Source organism: Anolis sagrei, chromosome 1 (genome assembly GCF_037176765.1).
Source record: "Anolis sagrei isolate rAnoSag1 chromosome 1, rAnoSag1.mat, whole genome shotgun sequence".
NCBI lineage: Eukaryota > Metazoa > Chordata > Lepidosauria > Squamata > Dactyloidae > Anolis > Anolis sagrei.
In genome coordinates, this window is record NC_090021.1 from 306,970,193 (window position 1) to 306,995,685 (window position 25,493).

General features: G+C 41.0%; 3 protein-coding genes across 3 annotated transcripts in view; 1 reads left to right on the forward strand and 2 right to left on the reverse strand.

Moving 5' to 3' along the window:
- The window catches only part of TMED8 (transmembrane p24 trafficking protein family member 8), a 20,495-nt gene extending 16,265 nt beyond the window's left edge, over positions 1-4,230 (reverse strand). The window contains exon 1 of the mRNA XM_060757855.2: positions 4,041-4,230. Coding sequence (XP_060613838.2) covers positions 4,041-4,230 — 190 coding nt within the window. The remainder of the gene's footprint in view (positions 1-4,040) is intronic.
- On the forward strand, positions 4,148-7,659 carry SAMD15 (sterile alpha motif domain containing 15). Its single transcript, XM_067462898.1, has 3 exons — positions 4,148-4,803; positions 6,503-6,532; positions 7,245-7,659. Exons 1-3 carry the CDS (start codon positions 4,411-4,413, stop codon positions 7,641-7,643), a joined length of 822 nt encoding a protein of 273 aa, XP_067318999.1. The 5' UTR covers positions 4,148-4,410; the 3' UTR covers positions 7,644-7,659.
- NOXRED1 (NADP dependent oxidoreductase domain containing 1) lies at positions 6,036-23,406 on the reverse strand. The gene is made up of 6 exons (XM_060757844.2): positions 21,612-23,406; positions 19,505-19,689; positions 17,576-17,756; positions 14,702-14,856; positions 10,026-10,242; positions 6,036-9,280 (listed from the first exon to the last, which is right to left on the reverse strand). The coding sequence occupies exons 1-6, from the start codon at positions 21,773-21,775 to the stop codon at positions 8,995-8,997; spliced, it is 1,188 nt and encodes a 395-aa protein (XP_060613827.2). The 5' UTR covers positions 21,776-23,406; the 3' UTR covers positions 6,036-8,994.
- Between the last annotated feature and the right edge of the window lie 2,087 nt (positions 23,407-25,493).

Sequence of the window (25,493 nt, forward strand, 5' to 3'; positions counted from 1 at the left end):
CATTATAATGCAAACTGATTTTGCTCTCTTTGATTTTATCTTTGGCTATTTAGATACAAAAGTTTTTAAATTAATGGGAGACAGACTTTGGGTTTCAGAATAAGCCCCAGAATATTAGTCAATACAGAAAATCCCTAATATGGATATAGCAAGGACTCACCGAGGATTTTTTTAATGTTCTACCTTGCAACTGTATCAGCAAGCACTTCACTTCACTTTATTTCACTTCACTTTATTGGTTTCAAACTGCACTAATTCTCCAGAATATATGCATCCACTTTCTGATGATTCAGGCCCTTTCTACACTGCCAAATAAAATTCAGATTATCTGCTTTGAACTGGATTATAAGGCAGTGTGGACTCAGATAATCCAGTTCAAAGCAGATAATCTGGAGTTATATGGAAGCACAGAAGGGGCCTCAGTGTTTGTCAATGTTGTTTCATGTACAAAATTTAAATTATTGCATAAAAATACCTTCAAGTTATGTGTGTAGTAATAGTAATAATAATAATAATAATAATAATAATAATAATAATAATAGGATTTCTTACCCACCTTTCCTCATGGCTCGAGGCAGGTTACAAAACAATTAAAATACATAAACACAGCAAAAACACCACAAATACACACACTGAAACGTACTTCCATAATAGTGGCATACCAAAACATATCTCTATAATATATATATTAAAACAGACAAAATAGACATTAAACTGCATGAAAATTCATGTTTATGTTTAAAGACTGTCTGGGTAGGCCTGCCAGAAGAGACAGGTCTTCCCTTGTGTCTTAAACTCCAGCAGCTGATTTAACTGTAGGAGCTCTACAGGTAGGCCATTCCACAGCTGATGAAAAGGTCCTCTGGGTAGTGGTTGCCAGTTGGGTTCTGGCTGGTTGGAGCAGATGCCCCCCAGAAGACCAAAGTGTGCAGGGCGGATTGTACGGGAGAATGCAATGGACCCAAACCATGTAAGGCTTTAAAGGTCGAAACCATCACCTTGTACTTTGCCTGAAAACTAACTGGCAGCCAGTGGAGTGATTTTAGGATAGGTGTGATACGCTCACTCCTAGATGCTCCTGTAAACCAATCTTTTGAACCGGTTGGATGTCAACATATGTTTAAGATATTTATTTATTTATTTATTTATTTACTTTATTAATACCCCACTTTCTACTCTTAAAAAAGAGTTTTAGCGGGGTCTGCAAAGACCATCAGGAAACACAGTATTTTCTGTTGGTCATGGGGGTTCTGTGTGGGAAGTTTGGCTCAATTCTATCTATTTGTGGGGTTCCAAATGTATTGTATGTGAACTATAAATCCCAGTAACTACCAACTCCCAAATGTCAAGGTCTATTTTCCCCAAACTCCACCAGTGTTCACATTTGGGCATATTGAGTATTCATGCCAAGTTTGGTCCAGACCCATCATTGTTTGTGTCCACAGTGCTCTCTGGATGTAGGTGAACTACAACTCCAAAACTCAAGGTCAATGCACACCAAACCTTTCCAGTATTTTCTATTGGTCATGGGAGTTCTGTGTGCCAAGATTGGTTCAATTCCGTCGTTGGTGGAGTTCAGGATGCTCTTCGATTGTAGGAGAACTATAAATCCCAGCAACTACAATTCCCAAATGACAAAATCAGTCCCTCGCCTCAACCCCACCAGTTTTCAAATTTGGGCATATCAGGTATTTTGCACCAAATTGGGTCCAGTGAATGAAAATACATTCTGTATATCAGATATTTACATTACGATTAATAACAGTAGCAAAATGACAGTTATGAAGCAGCAACGAAGTCACCACAACATGAGCAACTGTATTAAGCAACTGTATTAAGACATCCGGGCGTCCCCTGGGCAACGTCTTCATAGACGGCTGATTCTCTCACCACAGAAGCGACCAGCATGCGAGTTTCATCTATGCTGATGATCGTGCCATTACTGCTCAAGCAGGGAGCTTTGAGATGGTTGAACAGAAGCTCTCCGAAGCTCTAGGTCAGGGGTCCTCAAACATTTTAAACAGAGGGCCAAGTCACAGTCCCTCAAACTGTTGGAGGGCCAGATAATAATTTGGGGGGGGGGGGGAATGAATGAATTCCTATGCACACTGCAATTATTTGTAGTGCAAAAAAACACTTAAAAACAATATGGTTATTAAAATGGAGAACAATTTTAACAAATATAAACTTATTAGTGTATGGGAAGTCTGGTCTGCTTTTGGCTGATGAGATAGGATTGTTGTTGTTGTGTGCTTTCAAGTCGTTTTAGACTTAGGTTGACTCTGAGTGAGGGCCGGGTAAATGACCTTGGAGGGCCGCATCCGGCCCCCGGGCCTTAGTTTGAGGACCCCTGCTCTAGGTGCTCTTACTGCCTATTACAGGGAAAACCAGCTGATCCCCAACCCATCCAAAACACAGACATGTGCCTTTCATCTCAAGAACAGAGAAGCATCCCAAGCTCTGAAGATCACCTAGGAAGGAATCCCACTGGAGCATTGCAGCGCACCCAAATACCTGGGAGTCACTCTGGACCGTGCTCTTACCTACAAGAAGCACTGCCTGAACATCAAGCAAAAAGTGGGTGACAGAAACAATATCATACGAAAGCTGACTGGCACAACCTGGGGATCACAACCAGATACAGTGAAGACATCTGCCCTCGCGCTGTGCTACTCTGCTGCTGAGTACGCATGCCCAGTGTGGAACACATCTCACCACGCTAAAACAGTGGCTCTTAATGAGACATGCCACATTATCACGGGGTGTCTGCGCCCTACACCACTGGAGAAATTACACTGTTTAGCCGGTATTGCACCACCTGACATCCACCGGGAAGTAGCAGCCAATAGTGAAAGGACCAAGGCAGAGACATCTCCAACTCATCTCCTGTTTGGGTATCAGCCAGCACGTCAATGACTTAAATCTAGAAATAGTTTTCTAAGATCTACAGAGACACTCGCTGGAACACCTCAGCAAGCGAGAGTCCAAAAGTGGCAGGCTCAAACCCAGAACCTCAACCAATGGCTGATACTAAATGAGAGACTCCCCCCTGGGCACACAGAGGACTGGGCAACTTGGAAGGCGCTGAACAGACTGCGCTCTGGCACCACGAGATGCAGAGCCAACCTTCAGAAATGGGGCTACAAAGTGGAATCCTCGACATGCGAGTGTGGAGAGGAGCAAACCACTGACCACCTGCTGCAATGCAACCTGAGCCCTGCCACATGCACCATGGAGGACCTTCTTGCAGCAACACCGGAAGCACTCCAAGTGGCCAGATACTGGTCAAAGGACATTTAATTAACTACCAAACCCACAGATTTTGTATTTTGTCTGTTTGTTTGCTTTGTCCTGTTAGAAATGTAATATAATTTGACTGGTTGTCCTGACACGACAAATAAATAAATAAGGGGTCGCGACATTAGAAAGGTTGAGAACCATTGATCTAAGTCGTTAATTTCAACAATATTTTGTTACTTTTTGGATTAGCTATTATTAGTTTCATACTGTGGTGGTTCTTATTTATTGCTTTTTTGAGTTTATTTGTGATCTGTTTTGTTATTGGCACTGAATGTTTGCCTCTTTTTATTGGAAACCACCCTGGGGAGATAGGGCGGGTTACAAATAAAGTATCCTTATTATGTATTGTCGAAGGCTTTCATGGCTGGAATCACTCAGTTCTTGTGGGTTTTTTCGGGCTATATGGCCATGTTCTAGAGGCATTTCTCCTGACGTTTCGCCTGCATCTATGGCAAGCATCCTCAGTTGAAACATTCACACCTCGCTCCAACAGACAAGAGTTCTTTGTCCCACACTGGTCATTCCACAGATATATAAACCCATTTTCCTAGTTCCAACAGACCTTGCTACCTCTGAGGATGCTTGCCATAGATGCAGGCGAAACGTCAGGAGAAATGCCTCTAGAACATGGCCATATAGCCCGAAAAAACCCACAAGAACTGAGTATCATTATTATTATGATTATGATGGTGGTGATGACAAATGATAACAGGAACCCTGAAAAAGCCCCCATTCCTCACCTGAGGCGCTAAGGAGACCCAACTGCCCCTCTGATGGACCTGGAGAAGGCGGAAGCGGAGGTGAGAGCCGCTTCTCGTCCCTTTTTGTCCCTTCGGAGCCACCGTCACTGATGCTGCCACTGCTTCCGAAGCCCCCGGCCGCGGAGGGTTCGAAGTGAATGCCAGCGGTCGCGGCTATCGTGTCCGACATCGGGGCCGGCCGAAAAGAGCCGAGGAGACCCGAGCGGAGCCGAAAATTCCCGGGAAAAGCCGACCCCCGCCGTCAGGTTGGAATCTTCGCGCGGGCTGCGGCAGCGCCTTCCTCGGCCGGGGACGGGCAAGATGGAGACACTTCCCGGAAGTGGCGGTATCTAGGGAAGCACTCGTTGCCATGGCGCCGGCGTTCTTCAAGATGGATACGGAGGACGAAGACGACAAGGCGGCGGAGGGAGAATACGCCGACGACGAGGATGAAGAGGACGACGAGGATTATTACTACGACGACGAGGACGAAGAGGAGGAGGAGGAGGAGGAAGGGGGAGAAGGGGAGGAAGGGGGCGACTGGAGGGCCCTCCGGAGGAAGCGCCGCTCCGTCTCTCGGGTCAAAGCCAAGCTTGACCGCGGCCTCTCCGCCGAAGCCGAGCTGAGGCCTGGCTCGGAGGCGTCGGAGCAGAAACTCCCCGAGGAACCAGAGCCGCCCGCCTCCACGGGCCCCGCGCATTTGGCCTGGAGCCCCGAGGAAGTGGCCGAGTGGATCGCAGCCAGGGGCTTCCCTCAGTACAAGGTGAGGATCAGGAGGGGTATAAGTGAGAGGAATAGTGACACCTTTTCTTTCTATTACTTACAAGGGTCTGGAGAACAAGCCCTATGAGGAGCGGCTTAAGGAGCTGGGCATGTTTAGCCTGAAGAAGAGAAGGCTGAGAGGAGACATGATAGCCATGTATAAATATGTGAGAGGAAGTCATTGGGAGGAGGGAGCAAGCTTGTTTTCTGCTTCCCTGGAGACTAGGACGCAATGGAACAATGGCTTCAAACTACAAGAGAGGAGATTCCATCTGAACATTAGGAAGAACTTCCTGACTGTGAGAGCCGTTCAGCAGTGGAACTCTCTGCCCCGGAGTGTGGTGGAGGCTCCTTCTTTGGAAGCTTTTAAACAGAGGCTGGATGGCCATCTGTCAGGGGTGATTTCAATGCAATATTCCTGCTTCTTGGCAGGGGGTTGGACTGGATGGCCCATGAGGTCTCTTCCAACTCTATGATTCTATGATTCTCAACCTGGCGTCCCCACAACAACTACAGCTCCCAGAATTTATTTATTTATTTATTTCAAAGTTTTATATACCAAGTTTCTCACCTCCTAAGAGGGACTCAGCCCGGTTTCCAACCATAAAAACACATACAATCGGTAAAATATCAAAATACACATTTAAAACATTTAAAAAGCACATGTATTTAAAACTACAGTGGTCAGTCGTCATACTAAAATCGAATATACACCGTCTTCCATCCAAATCATTGTCTCATTCTTCGAAAGCCTGTCTCCATAACCACGACTTCACCTGTTTCCTGAATGTCCGGATTGTTGGGGCGGTTCTAACCTCTGGCGGGAGAGAGTTCCAGAGTCGCGGGGCCACCACCGAGAAGGCCCTGTCCCTCGTCCCCACCAGCCACGCTTGTGAGGCCGGTGGGACCGAGAGCAGGGCCCCTCCAGATGATCTTAGTAATCTTGATGGTTCGTAGGGAAGAATACGTTCGGAGAGGTAAACCGGGCCGGAGTCATTTAGGGCTTTATAGGTTAACACCAGCACTTTGAATTGTGCTCGGAAGCTAATTGGCAGCCAGTGGAGCTGGTGTAACAGCGGAGTGGTGTGCTCCCTGTAATTCCAGGACCCCTCATGGGTTCCACAATCTATGGCTGCTCAAGTCTCATTATATGCAGCCAATAGCATAGTGAAATCTTGCACCCTTATGTGAAATGGCAAAATCAAGGTTTATTATATGGATTTAAAAAAAAAATTTCAAGTCGTGGATGGTTGAATCCATGGATATAGAATCTGTGGCTATGGAGAGCTGACTTCACCAAAAGTTATAAAGATGTCTCTTTCAGAGGGGGGCGGGGAATACACATTGAGGAAGGAACTGACAAAACTACCTAAATCAAATAGCATTAATTCTAAGGGTGCAAATGCGCCTTGCATATTCCTTATAAAAATGCTTTTAAATTCATGAGGTTGCCATAAGTTGACAGATAATTCAAAAGCACACGCACACCACAAAAGGGACCAAGATGAATAATCATACATAGCACCGTGAATTCTTAAATCTACACATGCAATTGGTTTCAACTAGGAAAAGGGGGAAAGTAAAGTATGGCTTCTTCTCACTACGCAATATTTCTTATTTTGCTTAAGCAGGAGTGCTTTACTGCAAATTTCATTTCTGGTCGCAAATTAATCCATGTGAATTGCTCAAATCTTCCACAGATTGGGATAACAGATTTTGAAGATATGAAGGTGAGACCCATGTTTTAGTTACATGTTCCTAGTAGTTAGAAGACATACTATATTGTTATGTGACTGTTGCAAATGCTCTCCGAATTTTATACCATTCCTTCAGTCAGCTTTTCTGGATATATTTTTTTCCAGTGTCAGTGAGCACTATCCTAGCATTCATATCCTGGCTTCAATGCATAACTTTTAAGATAACAAAGCTTTGTTGCTGACATGTAACACAACCATGCTTGTGAATTACAGCAACACACAATGAGGAACCACAGAAGATGCTTTGTTGCACAACAGTAGCAGCTCAATTTCACAAAGGGAAGACTGTGTGTTTCAAGCAGTGGAGATACTAGAACAGAAGGTTTAAGTAGCCTGGTCTGTCAGATTCCCACCAAGACCAGTTGGAAGCATCTTGCAAATTTCTATTCTAAAAGATTTCCTTCACTCCTGACAAATATGGTGCCCTGGGACTTTGGTGATGGGAGACTGCCTGCTTTTGTATTTTGGTTACCATTACTTCAGCTGGATGGTTGCCATAAATGCCATGGAATTCAGGCCCCCCATCTAAGGGTGACTCCAAGTCTGTTGTCATTGAAAGTCCTAGTCTAGCATTTCCTGAGTTTCTTCCTCTGAAATAGATATTTGTAGTCCTAGGTCAGGCCTGACATTAGTCCTACTTTCTATTTCTAATAGATATTGTGTTAAGCTTCCTTTTGGTTTGCAGGAGGTGTCACGGCATATTCGCGAATTGCTGAAAATAGAGGAGCCTCTTTTTGTCAGAAGCATCGCTCTTCCACCCAGAGATAATACGGGTTTGTTCCTAGAGCAAAAATCTCGAACTGGACCGCGAAGTGATGCCCTGACCTATTCTCAATTTATTCTTAATGAAGGATTGCTTGATTATGAGCCAAAGCCTCCAACTCCACAGCCTTCAGCATCACAATGTGAAGGTTTGGAGCTTGAAAGTCTGCAAGTCTCACAGTGTGAAGAAATGGACCTTGAAAGTCCACTGCAACTATCACAAAGTGAAGGTTTGGAGCTTGAAAGTTCACAACAAATATCACAATGTGTAGGTTCGAAGCCTGAAAGTCCACAACAACATAATTCAGTTCCTTTGCAATAAAAATACATTGTTTTTACATGTGTCAAAACTTGCACTTTAATATCCAGTGGTTCCTACTCACTGAGCATCCAGCTGAACCAGAGTTGTTATCTTGTGACATCTTTCAAACAAAGCAAACCTACCATTCTAGAAGTTAATTTTTATCTTCATATAACTGTCAAATTCACCATTTGTTGTTTTCTTTATTAATTCCCAGTCTTTTCCCCATGGTTGAACTTCATGTGATTTTGTTTTTGCAAGGAGTTCTACAAGTCATTAAGTTTTATTAGGTTAGATTGGGGATCTGGAAACAGGAGCTAATAATGCCACATATGTGGCTGCAGCCAAAGTATTTGGTTCACTGACCAAAAAGATATTGGACACTTTGGCCAGTAATCTAACTTTGCCCTCCCTCACTCTTCCCCTGTGGAAGAGGATTAATTGCTGATTGGGTGCAGATCAGGATTTATGGACTTTTAATGATTGTGAGTGGGGATGGCACTTTAATAGCACCATCACTGTTATCTTCAACAAAATATTGCAATTAATATTCAATATTCCTTCCCTAGCTAGTTTTTAGGAGGTGGAGCTAAGGGTATATCCACATTTACTGTCATGACTGAATACTGTAGAACCATGGGAGTTGTAGTTTGGTGAGGCACCAACAGAGAAGGCTAAGAATCTTTTAAAATTACAGCTCCCGTGATTCAATAGCATCGAGCCATAACAGATAGAATGTAGACCAGACATAGGAATTGTGGGAGTTGAAGTTCAAAACACCTGGAGGGCCGAAGTTTGCCCATGCCTGATGTAGACAAACTGCATTAATTCTACAGTGGATGCACCATACGAGGAAGTGTAGGCTGCAGTTACAGCCTCTGCAGAACAAATTAGCCCAGTGGTTGGAGTATTCTCCATGTGAGGTAGATGTTACCCATTCTTTCTTTCTCTCTGATGGTCATGCAACTACTGAAAAAAATGATTATTTCTCCTAACCTTTTGATATTCTTTTATGAGTTGATCCAAATCTCTGCAATAATATTTGGTTACTTTTTCCATAATATACAGATCAATCTAATCCCCTCTAAAATTAAAAAACAAAACAAAAACAATTACCGTATGTTGTTCATTTTGTTGGAATTTATTTCTGCTTGGCATTTGTTGTTCCTGCTATTTTATTGCAAAATACATTCCTCCACTGGTTTTGATTGAAAATGACTATTGGGTTGCTACTCTGCACATAGTTAAACGGGGCATGCTGATTATTATTCCAAAATAATGATTTGACTGTATTATTTTTAGAAATAAATATATTTTTAGTAGTACTGAAAAATAAAACTCTTGCTGTTTCCAGAGATTTGGATAAAAAGATCTAAGTATCTTCAGAATCAGTACTTGATGCCTCTTCTACTTTGCTTTTACAAGTCGCAGCGACTCCCCAGGTCAAAGGTTTGGTGGGATTCAACAAGAGAGCTGAAAGAGAAGGCTTTTTGAAGGAAACTGATATGGAATCTTCCTTAGTTTTGGAGAATTTGACTTTCAGCATGTTACAATACAATGAAGCAATGTTGTCCTGGAAAGATTTATCTGTTGCAAGAAGGTGGCTAAAAGGTGAATCTTTTCGCTGAACAGTTGTCAAGTCAAACCAAGGGAAGGAACTATGAGTAAAAAAAAAAAAAAAAGGCTGCTATTACTGCATTCCTTAAGCTGTGCTGTGCAATTGTGTCTATTCCTGTCATTTTCAGTTATGGAAGTATTAAATAAAGTAGAAGTAGCAGTTAACTAGATAAACTCTTTTTCCATTTAAGTGCAATTCTTAATGGTGAAAACTGTCCCCTAAAAATATAAAATAGGTATGACAGCATACTCTCTTGACTTATTTACATTATTTTTATACTGCAACAAGGGCATTCAGCATAACCATACTACTAAACTCATATGCCAATGTTGCATGCTTGCTCTCTTCCCCCATAATACCCATTGTTAAATGAAATGGTAAGCATATATTCAAATATATCGTTCCATGTCTGTTTCGGCCCAAAGAGGAAGAGAGAAGATTTCTAAACGAGAACATAAGGGCCTCAAGGCCACTTCAAACATTACTTTTTTGTAATTTCCAGGAAGGGGTGTAGTGTTTGAAGATTGCTCATTTAATAAATAGCTCCAATTGCATAGGGTATTTCCACATTATTACTGCTAATAGTTAGTAACCAAGACATTACTAACAACATCTACTCATGCAATCAAGAATATCCATATGTGAAATTTCAGAGTATTATGGAATTGCCTCAATAGCCTATTCTCGGTAGTCTCCACACGAGTCGTTTGAGAAAAGCAGAGTACAAATAAATATAGAGGGGGAAGGAGATGAAACCCTACAATTTTCAGCTTGACTCAACTTACTCATCAGGTTCCAGGGAGGAGGCAAAGGTTGGGTTGATAAAGTTTTCACAAAACAGCAATGGCGGTGATTTATCTTCTCCGTATGTATCATCATCAGGAAAGCACACCTCAGTAAATAAAAGCAGGGTCTTTGCATAGGACAAACCCTGCTTTGTGTAGCTGTTCAGAGCTGCATAGAATGTCGCTGCCAGCCATTCCCTATTGACAACAACTTCCCCTGTAAAAGAAAATGTATACAAGATTTACAAAATATTTCCAGTTTACCACACCTTTAAGGCATGGGTAGAGAATGTGTGACCCTTCATGTGTTCAGTAGTGGAACTCTCTGCCCCAGAGTGTTGTTCAGCAGTGGAACTCTTCGCCCTGGAGTGAGGTGGAGGCACCTTCTTTGGAGGCTTGTAAGCGGGCTGGACGGCCATCTGTCAGGGGTACTTTGAATACAGTTTTCCTGCTTCTTGGCAGGGTGTTGGACTGGATGGCCCATGAGGTCTCTTCCAACTCTATGATTCTATATTCTTAGACTACAACTGCCATCATCCCATCCCTTTCGCTATGTAGAGCTGAAATAAAGTGCAATCCAGTAGAGGGCCACATACTCTCTACGTCTGCTCAAGATAAGCCATGTTCCAAATGCAACCTTTTTCCTGTTAACCTCTGAACCTCCCTTCGTGAAATGCCAACTACCAATTGCTTGAATTTATTATTTATTTGTTTACTGTATTTATATACCGCCTTTCTCACCCCTGGGGGGACTCAAGGCAGTTTACAACAAAGCTGTTGAAGCTGTTTGCCACACAGATGTGATGGTTGTTCAAGCCCATTGAAAATGGTAATGGCACAAGAAGTTTGGCAGCCCTTGCCTTCTCCTTGAATTAATGTTCATTTAGTTGCTATGAGTTTTCTGGGCTGTATGGCCATGTTCCAGAAGCATTGTCTCCTGATGTTCTGGAACATAGCCATACAGTGCATTGTCAAAAGCTTCCATGGCCAGAATCATTGGGTTGCTGTAAGTTTTTCGGGCTGTATGGCCATGTTCCAGAAGCATTCTCCCCTGACATTTTGCCTCCATCTATGGCAGGAATACCTCTGAGGATGCCTGCCATAGATGCTGGTGAAACACCAGGAGAGAATGTTTCTGGAACATTGCCATGCAGCCTGAGAAAATTACAGCAACCCAATGGCCATACAGCTTAGAAAGCTCACAGCAACCCAGTGATTCCGGCAATGAAAGCCTTCGACAACACAATGTTCATTTTCTGTAATTTTTTTCTATTCTAAGACATTGTTGATTGTAAGACACTAATTTCAGTGTCACCAACAGAAAAAAACCCACTTTATTTATATATATTTTTAAAAGCATCTGTGATTGTAAGACACACCCATTTTTAAAGCTATGTATATGGGGAAGGAAGCACGTCTCAGAATCCAATAAATTTGTGTAGCAAAACAAAACAAAAAAGAATTTGAGTTCTGAGTAAGTTGCTACTTCACAACCACAAATTTTAATGCTTCTTTACATAAACAGCTCTGTGAGAAGAAGCCACAGGGAGGAGGGAGAAAGCTTGTTTTCTGCTTCCCTGGAGACTAGGACGCAATGGAACAATGGCTTCAAACTACAAGAGAGGAGATTCCATCTGAACATTAGGAAGAACTTCCTGACTGTGAAAGCCGTTCAGCAGTGGAACTCTCTGCCCCGGAGTGTGGTGGTGGTGGAGGCTCCTTCTTTGGAAGCTTTTAAGCAGAGGCTGGATGGCCATCTGTCAGGGGTGATTTCAATGCAATATTCCTGCTTCTTGGCAGGGGGTTGGACTGGATGGCCCATGAGGTCTCTTCCAACTCTATGATTCTATGATCTATATATATAAATTTGTTAGGGGCATCCAACGAGGAAACAAAACTCAAAAAACCCCCAACGAAACTTAACCAAAATTCCCATGCCCATAACACAACCCACAAGGTACAAACATATCTACTCAAAATGAAAAACAACACAACAACACACTCACAAAACGGCAAAACAACAAAACTCAAAAATCCCCCAACGAAACTTAACCAAAATCCCCCAACGAAACTTAACCCAAATCCCCGTGCCCATAACACAACCCACAAGATACAAACATACCTACTCAAAATGAAAAACAACACAACAACACACTCACAAAACGGCAAAACAACAAAACTCAAAAATCCCCCAACGAAACTTAACTAAAATCCCCGTGCCCATAACACAACCCACAAGGTACAAACATATCTACTCAAAATGAAAAACAACACAACACACTCACAAAACGGCAAAACAACTGAGCATGCGCATTGGCGCCCAGCCGCAAGTTCCATCGCGCGCGCACATGGCCTTCTGGCCAACGTTCCCTTTGCGGAAACCATGCCCACTCCAAGCCCCGCCGCGCCGCTTCCCGCACACACACACACCCTGCCGCACACACACACGCAACCCCACGCTCCATCACTCCCCCCGCCGCCGCACACACACACACAACCCCACGCTCCATCACTCCCCCCGCCGCCGCACACACACACGCAACCCCACTCCCCCCCGCCGCCGCACACACACACGCAACCCCAGGCTCCATCACTCCCCCCGCCGCCGCACACACACACGCAACCCCACGCTCCATCACTCCCCTGCCCCAATCTTACCTCCTTTTACTTCACGCCACCTCCAAACCCCACCCCGCCCCTTCCCGCCCTGTCAAAATCTAGGAAAGACAGGAAGGAAGGAAAGAAGGAAGAAAGAGAAAGGGAGGTAAAGAAAAAGGGGGAAGGAAGGAAAGTTAGAGGAAGAAGAAAAGGAAAGAAAAGGAAAGATGGAAGGAAAGAAAAGAGAGACAGCAGAAGAGAAAGAAAAAGGGGGAAGGAAGGAAAGAGATAGAGAAAGAAGAGGAGAAGGAAAGATGGGAAGGAAGGAAGGAAGGAAGGAAGGAAGGAAGGAAGGAAGGAAGGAAGGAAGGAGGGAGGGAGGGAGGGAGGGAGGGAGGGAGGGAAAGAAGGAGGGAAAGAAGGAGGGAAAGAGGGAAGATCGGCCACAGCAACATGTGGCGGGTAAAGGTTGTTATTTCTATTATTATGATGATGATGCTATTGTTCCTCTGAGACCCTTTTAGGGGGAATGATGGGAGAGGTGTCAGGTCCCAGAGGCAATGCATTGCATTATTGTTATTGTTATGATGGTGGTGAAATAAAAGGAAATAAAAAGTGAAAGAAGGAAGCAAACAGGGAGGGAAGAAAGGCAAAGGAAGAAAGGGGGAGGGAATGAAGGAAAGAGAGAAGGATGAAACCAAGTAGTGAAAGAAGGAAAGAAAGAAAGAGGGAGAGAAGGAAGAAAGTAGAGAAAGGGGGAGGAAAAGGGGGAAGGAATAGGTAGGGACCTCTCTTTCATAATAGTCCAGATATCTACCTCAACTTTGATAAGTTTTACTATAGGCCACAGCAACGCGTGGCAGGGCACAGCTAGTTCTATATAAAAAGCTGCCACAGCTACTATGCAAGTTCTTTAAGTGTAGGAAGTTTTTTGTTTGGTTTTTGTTTGTTTGTTTTTTGGAGGAAAGAAGTGGTATTACAAAATATGGTTTCTTTCACCATCCCTACAATCTCTTTGTTTTGTGTATATTGGTCACAACAATACATCCCAGAGGCATATATTGTTAGAGGCAATCTTTTTCAAATCATTGAGATTCTGTCTTTCTGAGTTACAGAGGAGGAAATAACTGCTTAGGATAGGGATGCAGGTGATAAGCTGAGAAAAAGAATATTTACAGTGAAGAAAAATGAAAATTAAAAGACAGTGGGATCTGGAGAGACAAGAACATAGTCTATGAAGTACATAAAATGAAAAGGAATTAACAGATAACAAAAAAGAAAAAAATAGACACAAATTACAATATAAATGTCCCATTGTGTCAGAAGTTCTAATATGGGACTCTAATTCAAATCTGTATGAAAGTCTGCATTATTTAATTGGTGCACCTTAATACAGAGTTTGTGAGTGAACATTTTTCAACTGCTTCCTGCTAAATAAAACAGTAAGATCGATGCCATCATCATTGAAAGCTAATTAGAAAAATCCAGAAAAGTATGCTTTATGCTCTTGAAGTGACACTAATTGGCTGTATGGACTATATAACACTGATGGACCATACGTGAAACAAACCGTGGATTAAGGGAAAAGATCCTTCAGCAAGTATATCACAGACAGCATGCTCAGAGATGTCAGGAGAGAATTTATTGAACACTGAAGATCCTGAAACCTGGTAAAATAAACCATTACCTGGTGAATTTATTAAAAGTGTGGAAGGAAAACAGAGAAAGGAATATTTGGAAATGACTATAGAAAAAAAAGTAGGAATTAGCATGATAAAGTATTTTAAGAGTTTTACTAGAACTCTGGCAGATAGAGCACTGACATCAGTAGAATAAAACACGAAAAAAAGGAAACAGAAGAATTTATGTTTCGAGCTCAAAAGACAAAAAAAGTATTAAAGATTGGAAAAAATAATGTTGGAAAAGTAAATGTTATCTATGCACAGAGAAGAACTGTTATTATCTATTTCGGGCTTTTATATCCTATCTCAACCTCCGCAGAGGGACTCAGGATGGCTATTATTATTGTTGATGTTTTCTGTACGTAAGTTGCAAAGTTAAGAAAATAATTCACCTACTTATTGGGTTACAGGGACATGTAGCCTGGATAACAGCTGGGTCTTTGAGGGCATCCACAACTGTCCTGCTTGCTAGCCAGATGTCAAAAAGATCAGTTTCCACAAACTTGTATTGTGGCCTTAAGATCGAGTTAAAAGAAAGAAGTTGCTTCAGCCTGAAAGTAAACAAGAGCTAAGTAATTCACATGGTTCATTTCTGCCAAGGATGCAGATATAAGAGGAATGATGTACACATGTAGAATAACACAAAGCCTACTGTATGGAAAATGGTCTCCAAATAGTTCTAGCAATTTCCATATGGACTAAGGAGTTATGCATAAATTAGAACTGCAAAATATGCAGGTATTTTTTTTTACATTGAGTAAAGAATATATACAATAATAAATAACTAAATGTAACTTATCTGATGTTTAGTTCTGCATTACATTTGATAGATCAAGGACAGAGTGGATCGGGCAAAAAATGCTATATTGATTGGATTTTTTATAGTCATATTGAAGGGACAATTTTCCAGTCATGGAGGTGTGTGATGTGGGACTTCTTAACCTTGATTTGTGGTGTACAACATACAAATATTATCTCCTTAGTTGTAATTGAATTCTGTTTTGAAGTTTTGTGCAAATACGGAACCAGGAGTCAACTATATAAACAAACTTACTTTGGGATTGTGCCAACATTATCTTTTAATCAAAAATGCTTTTTATTTACAGTCCACAAAGTACTGGGCTTTTTTTTTTTTTTACATTTATGCACAAATTAAACAATGGCAGCTGATAACTTTCATATCAATGGGATAGAGGATTCACATTAGGTTTTAATCAGAATAATGAATCCTGTGATCGAAGTGACCCCCGCCCCCCCAGGACTCTGTAAATATCGTTCAAAATCAGGAAATTCATAGTTTTGCCAAGGACATCAGGCTGGAATGATCCCATAATCCACTGTCTCTCCTCCTGTTTTTATGAATGGACTTCGGCTACTCAGTGCTTTTATGAACTTTTATGAACTCTCATGAACTTTTTAGGAACTTTTAGGAACTTTTATGGACTCATTGCCAACTTTCATGAACTTTAATGGACTTCGGGATGGCTGAAATGAATTCCCCTTTGACCCTGCATGCCTTCCCCTTTCCCTACGAACTCTGTGTATGCCCCATGTTCCATTCATTATATGTATGTATGTGTATATGAAAAATATGAAGCAAAGCGACCTTTTCATAAACCAGCAACTCATGGCTCTTAGAGTTTCCAAACTTCCTGAGCCAATAATCCCCAAACAAAGGACTTAACCAAAACCATTTGCATGGACAATAAGAAAATGGCTTTTTTATTCTGGACTTCAGAGGGCTGATAGCCAGGCCATCCAGAATAATGGAGTCTATGGACATACTGGATAACCAACACAAAGGACATTTCCCCTTCTGTGAGGAACTGGGGATTTGTCACTGCCTCCCTGCTGTGCCACATCCCGATCTCTGAAACCAATCTCAGCTTCATAAATTAAACCCATATCGCAGGACAGTAAAGACAAAGGACCTGGCTGTTAGGGGCCAGACAAAAAATGTGATTTCAAAAGATCAGAACAATAACTCTGGCCAGGCTTGAGAGCCTAAAGCTATCGCTTGGCCGCTTGGCAAACACCAGTCATTCTTAATCCAGTCACCTAGCCATTTCTTCATTGTTTCCCTGTTGCCCGCCTCCCTTCCACCCCATTGGCCAAAGCAGGGCCAGAGCCCTCATTGGATCTCCTCCTGGCTTGCTGACGTCACAGCCAATCACAACGAAGCCAGCTCAGAGGGGTGGGCATGGAAACTTTTGAATCTGAAAGCTATATATTCTATATTTATCTGCCTAGCAGACATGTCAATTTGTTAGCAGATTACTGCAATCGTCATCTTTTCCAGCTGGAATGAAATAAAACCAAAGCAGGGCCAGAGCCCTCATTGGATCTCCTCCTGGCTTGCTGACGTCACAGCCAATCACAACGAAGCCAGCTCAGAGGGGTGGGCATGGAAACTTTTGAATCTGAAAGCTATATATTCTATATTTATCTGCCTAGCAGACATGTCAATTTGTTAGCAGATTACTGCAATCGTCATCTTTTCCAGCTGGAATGAAATAAAACCTCGGTGGCCTTCTCTTCAACTTGGTGAGATTTATTCTGGAATACTGGCTTCTTTTTCTCACCAGGCTAAACCCACAGTGGCTTAGATCTCACTATCCACAGCCATTCTAAATTGCTTGACAACAATCCTGCCTCCAAAATAAGCTAACTCTTTGAATAATCATGTAAAATTTTGACTAAAATCTGTGGTGGAGCCATCAACTCCCTGACTTGCAAGGCACCACTGATATTTTTGTCACACATCTCACTCGAAATATTAGCAATACCATTTTATACATTGGAATGCGCAACTTATTTAATGTATATCTTGCCTTTCCCGCAATTTGGGACTCATTACATTTGTCTTTCAGGTTTCTTCCCTCTCTGTCTGTCCAACTCTGTATATATATATATATTCTCCCATAACAGTTGTGCTCCTCCCCACTCTGCCAAACAGCTTTGTATCTCTTTTAGTCAAAAGAGCTAAGTCTAGAGAGGACTGCAGTTAAAAACATGGGATTACATTTCCAGTCCCTAAATTCCAAGATGTATATGAAAACAATTCTGAAGGACTTGGCTCACCTGAAAACTTTATAGGTTCTCTTACACATAAGCAATATTTTATTTGACTGACATACAAAACCTGTCCAGTAACCACATTTTACAATTTGTTTTTATGTTACAATTTCCTGGAAGAAACGCAGCAAGTAGCAAGTATTCCCCCATCCTCCCTGCTCAAATGAAGTTAGTTGCAATGCCAGTGTGCAATACCTGGTTAGAGGGATCCCTGTGATGAGACTGTATACAATACAGTGGTCTTGGAGTGCATCATGAATTTCTGAGCAAATCTGTTGAAGGTGAGATGGAAGACAGCAGAGAAATATAACATCTGCCCAGCAGACAAGTTGCCTATTGTTGTAATAGCACTTAACTCCCACCATATGAAATTCTGCTAGAAAAGATCAAAGAAAAGGGAAAACGTTAACCTTGCATTCATCTAACAGAAGCAAATTAATAGTTTGAGGTTGTGATCTTGTGCAGATAAATCCCAAGTACAAATCTTTCAGATTAACATGGTTGGTTTTGATCTCAAGTCCTCAAGACTCCAAATTCAGTATTTATTTCTTAATTTAGTTACATAGATCTGGTAACAATGTATGAATTATTCTATCCCAATCATTATATTTCCATATTACTACTGTCATAATCAACTTTATTAAATAATTTCCAACATTTTCTGAATCTGCAGAACATCACACTTAATGCGTATACTGCGAAAATTATTCCCCTAATTGTGGAAGTTGTGTGTGCTCAGATACTATGTATTCTCACTTTAAATATGTTAGTCTGAAAGAATATAGGCGACAACATTATTTAGATGGTTTAAACATATGTATTGCCTCTTACTCAGTGACAGGTAAAAATCTGGAACAGGTATGGTAGTAACACAACACAGTAATTTGGGTTATGAATAAGTGTAGACTTTATTTTTTTTAAAAGCAGGAAAATAATCACCTGTCACTATTTCAAAAACTTCTGATTTAAAACCCATCACTCAAAAGGGTCAAACCCCAGAAACTGGCCAGGATTCAAACACTATTTTAAAAACTCTTTTAATCCTCCCTTTCTCTCTTGTCAGGGATTATTAGTAAAAATAAATTTATTGTTCTAAGCATCCATCTACTTTCAAATCACTCCGACTGAGTGTATACCTCATTTGATCCTTATATCTAGCTGTTTTGAATATAATTATTGCACCACCATGGGATAACTAGTCTCTAGCTCCCACTTTTAACCATTTTTAAACACAGTTTGGAAAGTGAGTCTTTTATCTATTCGTAATAAACTGAACAGGGTCATCCAGACTAGTCAAAATTTGGTGCAAATTGCATTGACTGTTGTTGCATGCCTTCGTGCCATTTTTTATTTATGTTGACCTTAAAATAACCCTATCATGGGATTTCCCCAGCCATTGTTGTTCAGTTTTCCACAGCCTTCCTCTGAGATACTATACACTACGCTATAATCTACATTCAACACACAATTATTCAACCCAAGAATGACTCCGAGGCATGTTTCAATTAGGCTAATGTTGCATGTACAGTGCGATATTCTCTGTTCCAGATCCAACATTTGAGCCAACACATTATTTTTAATTAATATGGACAAACTGTTGTTTGCTTTAGCAATTCAGTGCTGGAAACTATCTGGGGTAAAAACAAACAAAGAAAGAAGGAGAGTAAGAAAGAAGGATGTGTAAGAATATTCTCATGCTGAAAGCCTGGAGATGGAGTGTCATGAAAAGCATTGACAGAAATGAACTTTTACTATATATTTTTTCCATGTCAGAAGCGACTTGAGAAACTGCAAGTTGCTTCTGGTATGAGAGAATTGGCCATCTGCAAGGACATTGCCCGGAGACGCCTTGATGTTTTACCATCCTTGTGGGAGGCTTCTCTCATGTCCCTGCCTGGGGAGGTGGAACTGACAGAGGGAACTCATTCACACCCTGTCTGGATTCGAACCTGCGACCTGCTGGTCTTTAGTCCTGCTGGCACAAGTGTTTAACCCATTGTGCCACCGGGGGCTCCCTACTTTTACTATAAAGTATATAGTACAATAGGAGTGCAATCTGCAGCAGGAGTTTTTTTTAATTGTACATGTGGATATACCAGTGATGATTAAGTGGCTGACTCTTACACAGAGTTTCTGGCCGCCTTGTAGAGATCTGGATGTTCTTCTCTGAAATGCCACCCAACTGTAGGAAGGTCTTGGCAAGCTGTTTCCCAATATGGCCTCCACCAATAATCCCAAGATTCAAGCTTTGGTTGTCCTTAGGTTCTTGAAGGAAAGCAGACACATCCTCCTTTTTCTCCTCCTTCTGCCTTAGGAAAGACACAAAAAAACTGTTGTCATACTTGTAAAGAAAACAGTAATATATTAAATTGCATAGAAGAAAGGATGCTCAACCTTTTCTCCAGTTGAAATCCACATCCCTCTGGGAGAAATTCATAAAGGAGGCACAATACAATGCTGTTCTCTTGAGGAGGGCTTTGAAATTAGGCCAAGGGGTCACATGCACACCTAGGATTCTTCCTTAGAGGACTTTTTATTTATGAACAAATAATATATTTGTTTAAATCCTTACTAGCGCTGGAAACAACTGCCTTCCCATAATCTGTTTTTGCAAGCACCTACTTTGGACTGTAAGGTCTCAAAATCAGAAGACAAAGCCATGGGGATGGAGACAGGCACCGGGAAAGAGCCATCCTACTCTGAGTTCTATGTCAGAAATTTCTTTGTTCTGCAGCATGAAATACTATAGAAAAAATAGATGATAATTAATACATCTGATTTTCATAAGTTATCCTACTAATAAAATCCGCTTTTGTGAAAAAACTCAGACTTTTTCCTTAGGGATGTGGCCATTCAAGAATACTGGAAACAAATAATAGAATAATAACAATAATAGTATTAAAATGGTATTATTACAAATATTATATATATATTAAATATATTATTATTATTATTGTTATTATAAAATAATAGAATATGCCTGCAATAGAATGGATCTGCATTAATAGCCCATTTTGTTATTCAATTGACAGCATAGTTAATTCAGTTTCTTAGGTGCCTTGAACAACTGTAATTTATATAATAGATGCCATTTTACTATGCTATTGTATATAATGAGCATTATGGATTTTGGTATTCATGTGGGTGTCATGGAACCACAGATACCAAGGATGCATCTACTCTATTTAATTGATGCAGTCTGAACTTATTAATTGGTTTTAATACTTAGATGTTTTTAATGTTATGGATTTTAATGCATATTAAAATGTTAATTTTATTTGTATATATGTTTTATGTGGCATTGAATTCTTGCCTACTTGTAAGCCGCTCTGAGTCCCCTTCAGGTTGAGTAGGGAGGGGTATAAATATAGTTAATTAATTAACTGCCATGGCTCTGTGCTATGAAATCATGAGAGCTGTAATTTCACAAGAATTGTAGCCTTCTCTGCCAATCAGTGCCAATCCTCACCAAACTACAAATCCTATGATTCCATAGCATTGAGCCATTGCAGTTATCAAGCTACATTAATTCTACAGTGTAGATATACCAAAAATAATTTATTTTATTAAAAACAAAGCTAATCACACTTCTTTTGACCCCTGCTTACTGTTACAACAAATTGTTTATATATTTACTTACTTAATTTGTATCCCACCTATCTACAAATTCGGGACTCAAGGTGGCTGTAATGAAAAATCAGGGCAATTACACGATAAGTTACAGGAAAGGTGAACATATATATCTGCCAGAAGAATCTAAAATATCAGATTGCTTTTGCCCTCCACTCCCTCTACTCCTCTGCAAACTACTTTTTCACTTTGAACTCAGTTTGTGTCAGGAGAAAACAGGAAAGTGTCAAGAGGGAAAATAACCTGTGAGATTTTAACAGGACCTAGTAAATGGACAACAGAAAATTAACCTGGACTGTTACTGCCAAGTTGGGACAATTGGAGAATATGCAAAATTCCTACTCCGATGAAAAATCACCAGGTTATGATCCATCTTAGTAAATAGACGTTCAATCATAAAAAAAGGATGAAGACATACAAACTGAAATTTTATTATATTGTGATATCTCTAGGGTAATACACTCTTAAGGTCAGTTTGCCTAAGAACTAAAACACCAGGATTTTCAGCAACAAATACCACAACTCCAGGCTTGTTTGCTTGTCTGAAAAAGCCCCATAATTGTAATCTAAATTTAAAAAAAGGTAGTGATTTAGGCCTTACTTGGGAGACCTGGTGGCTTGTAGCAATTTGCAGAAGAAGAGTGCATGGGCACAAGCGTTGACGGTCAGGCCTTTGGCACGGCATTTCAGACGCAGCGCAAGGTCACTACTCTCTGCTCCATAATCTGGCTGAAATGCTTTCAGGTTCACCATAATATCTGCCATCTTGTCCTTGAACAATTCTTTTTTTCATACGTCAATTCTCTGCATAATTAGTTCCCATGTTGTATGGGTAACAGAAATAACAAAATGTAACTAACTTCCATTAAACTGCACATATAGTCTAACGGGCATAGTTTAATCACCTTATTGAATGTCTTTCTGTGGTACAGAATTTTGAGTTAATGTAGTCCACATCTTTCTAAGAGTGTTTAAAGCACAAAGTTTGCCATTAAAGCAGAAGCAGGTTCATGTTACTTGCCTCACTATCAAAATCATGTAAATACTATCAGGAAAAGATGGCATGGATCCCAGAAAACCAGAAACGGGCAATGTGGAGGTCCCTGAACAGACTCAGAAGTGGAGTTGGCAGATCAAAAGACAAGCTGGCAAAAATGTCACCACCCAGAAGAATCCTCCACTTTGTGTGACTGGAGCAGAACAACTCCGCATACATATGCTTGTCCACAATGCCCTACCTCATGCACAGAGGAAGAATTGTTTAAATCTACAATGTGGTTGCTGTTGCTCGTTTTTGGTCAAAAATTATTTGACCACTTGTGTTCCCTCTATTTTTTATCAGTTTTATATTTATTTATGCAATGCTTTTGACACAAAATAAAATAACTTGGACCCAAAGGCCCTGTCGTCTCATTTCTCCGTGCCAGTGCTGCTTTTCTCTATCATGAGAAAAAACATGGGGAAAGAGTTCCAATGCTGCTCTGAGAGGCCAGTGTGTGATAGTAGTTTGAATGTTGGACAGATTAAGATTCAAATCTTTGCTTAGCTGTGGAAATCCATGTATGGTTTCAGGCAATCATACTCTCTCAGTCTAAAAGAAAGGCAATGGCAAACCCCTCTGAACAAGTCTTGCCAAGAAGATTTCTCCATAGTTTGGAAATAATCTAAAGGTACATCACAACAATGAACATCAGCAGAAACTGTGGAAGTACAGACAAGGAAAGTCCCCTGATAATGTCTTTGCTGCTTTTCAACTAAAGAAAAGGCTGCAGAGCTCCATCAAAAGGAAAAGCTAGCATTGCTAATCCTCTAGCCCTGTCCAAGGACAAATATAACCAGATCTTTTCAACCAGGGCCCTGCTAGATGTGTTGGACTGCTAACCCCGTCATCCCCAGTGAGCTAAAGTTGCAGTCTGATATGTCTGAGGATTAGAAGTTGGGAAAGGATGGTATAAATTCCTGTGTTTCTCAGTTTACTACAACCGAAACGTGTAGAATTCCTTTAAATAGAGAAATACATTTGAATATGTAGACCAAACCCTTCCTTCTAAAATATACTCATGGTTGAGAGAAGCAAACGGTCTGTACCAGAAAACAAAACAAAAATATTCAGGCAGCCCCCACATTTCCCATCTGCAAAAGAGCTTCCAGGTTTTCTCCATCAACTGCCAAGATCGCAGTCCAAACAAAGTGCTGTCGCCATGGCAAATGCCTAGTTACTGGATTTCTAGAATTCTTTTTGAACCAGGCGACTTCACAGTTGCAGCCTTTGAAAGGGCTCTCTACTCTTTTCCAGACTTACCGAGTGCCAGAAAGCTAATGTTTTGAACTGTCCTAAAGGCAAAAAAATAGGCAGATCTATATATATAATCTATATACTTATTCAGGGGTAATAATAATAATAATAATAAAGCAACTTTATTTATACCCCGCCACCATCTCCCCAAAGGGGACTCAGGGCGGTTAACATGAGGCCAAGCCCAAAATTACAGTACAGCAAAATAAAATAAAATACAAGAAGCAAAAATACCATCAAAATAAATACATGAAGCAATGTTGGACATGCAGCAAACCACAACAAAACCTCCAAATCACAAAAAGCCGTTTTCAGGGGTGGGGGGATACCAACTAAAACCACCAGTATATGTTTTTATTCTTATGATTACATCTGCATTATTCATTTTTATATCCCAATTTTGTTTTAACTTAAATTATGAACCATCTTGGGTCCCACTTTGAGAAAAAGCAGGATAGAAACCAAAAATATATAACTTCTTAAATATATGTAATCTAGAAAGCCAACATGGTGCATCAATATGGATGTTAGGCTTCAACTCTGGACCCAGGGTTCAAATCTGCATCCAGCCACAAAACCCCATTGGATGACTTTGGGTAAGTCACACACTCTCAGCCTCTGAAGAGAGCATAAAGAAACCCCTCTGAACAAACCTTGCCCAGTGACAGATTCTGCTTCACTATAAGCGAAGACACAAAACTATTGAATCCAGGCTAAATTGTCCCCAACATGCATTAGAATATCATCTGCCTTCAGAACATTTATAGCCATTGCTATCTATTTTACAAATAAATGACCTGCCATTCAGTGTAAACATAGTTCCAAATCTTATTGCAGTATGACAGCAATTTGTCTTTACTCTTCATCCTTTAGTAAACAAACTGCAGTTGCCCTCAAAACAGTTTTACTGGAACAGTCATACAAACACAGTTCTGGTTCAAGTGTAACCCTCAGTCTAGGGCTGCGCCAAAGCTGTTCTCTTCCAATACTGCATAGCAATCTTAGAATCATAGAGTTGAAAGAGACCTCATGGCCCAACCCCCTGCCAAGAAGCAGGAAAATCACTTCAAAGCACCCCCGACAGATGGCCATCCAGCCTCGGTTTAAAAACCTCTAAAGGAGCCTCCACCACACTGCGGGGCAAAGAGTTCCACTGCTGAACAGCTCTCAGAGTCAGGAAGTTCTTCCTAATGTTCAGGTGGAATCTCCTTTCCTGTAGTTTGAAGACATTGTTCTGCATCGTAGTCTCCAGGGCAACAGAAAACAAGCTGGCTCCCTCCTCCCTAGGACTTCCCTCACATTTTTATATATGGCTATCATGTCTCCTCTTAGCCTTCTCTTCTGCAGGCAAAACATGCCCAGCTCTTTATGCCACTCCTCATAGAGCTTGTTCTCCAGCCCTTTGATAATTTTAGTCGCTTTACTCTGGACACATTCCAACCTGTCGACATCTCCCTTCAATTGTTGTGCCCAGAATTGGACACAGTATTCCACGTGTGGTCTCACCAAGGCAGAATAGAGAGGTAGCATGACTTCCCTGGATCTAGACATTAGACTCCTATTTATTAAGGCCAAAATCCCATTAACATGGAATTTAATGAAAATTCCATCTTCCCTAACATAATGCTTCCCATATGCTTTAGATGACCAATTGTATAATTTTTGCCCACTGGTAATGCTGGCTAAGTGTGATGGGAGTTCTAGCTCATCTGGGAGACATCTGGTTTGGTGAATGCTGCTGCAAATGATGCCCTACTGTCCCTAAAATAATATTGATGAGGTGAAATTTCTGGTTCATAGAATCCCCTTTTTGAACCTCAGTCCAAGTTTATATTTTTATAATTGATTGATTTAACTTCTACTCTTTCTCCTGAGATGAGATCCAAAATGTTTTACAAAAAATCCCTTTAACTAATAATGTAGTTAAAGGGATTGGCGGCAGATTGGGAACCATAGGAGGAAGCTCTTGCTGTGCCAATGACAGTCTACTTGCCCTATTTGGGATTTGACCCTTCAAGAACCACTGATTGTAAGATGCCCTATGAAATTTGCTGCAGTTCTCTCTTGAGGAGCCTCAGAAGAAAAAAGCATTTCATAAAACAAAAAATTATATTCTTTGTCATCCTTACAGGCTTTTCCAAGATTATACTGTGGAAAACACCAGCTGTTTTTATCTTGAAGAAGGTA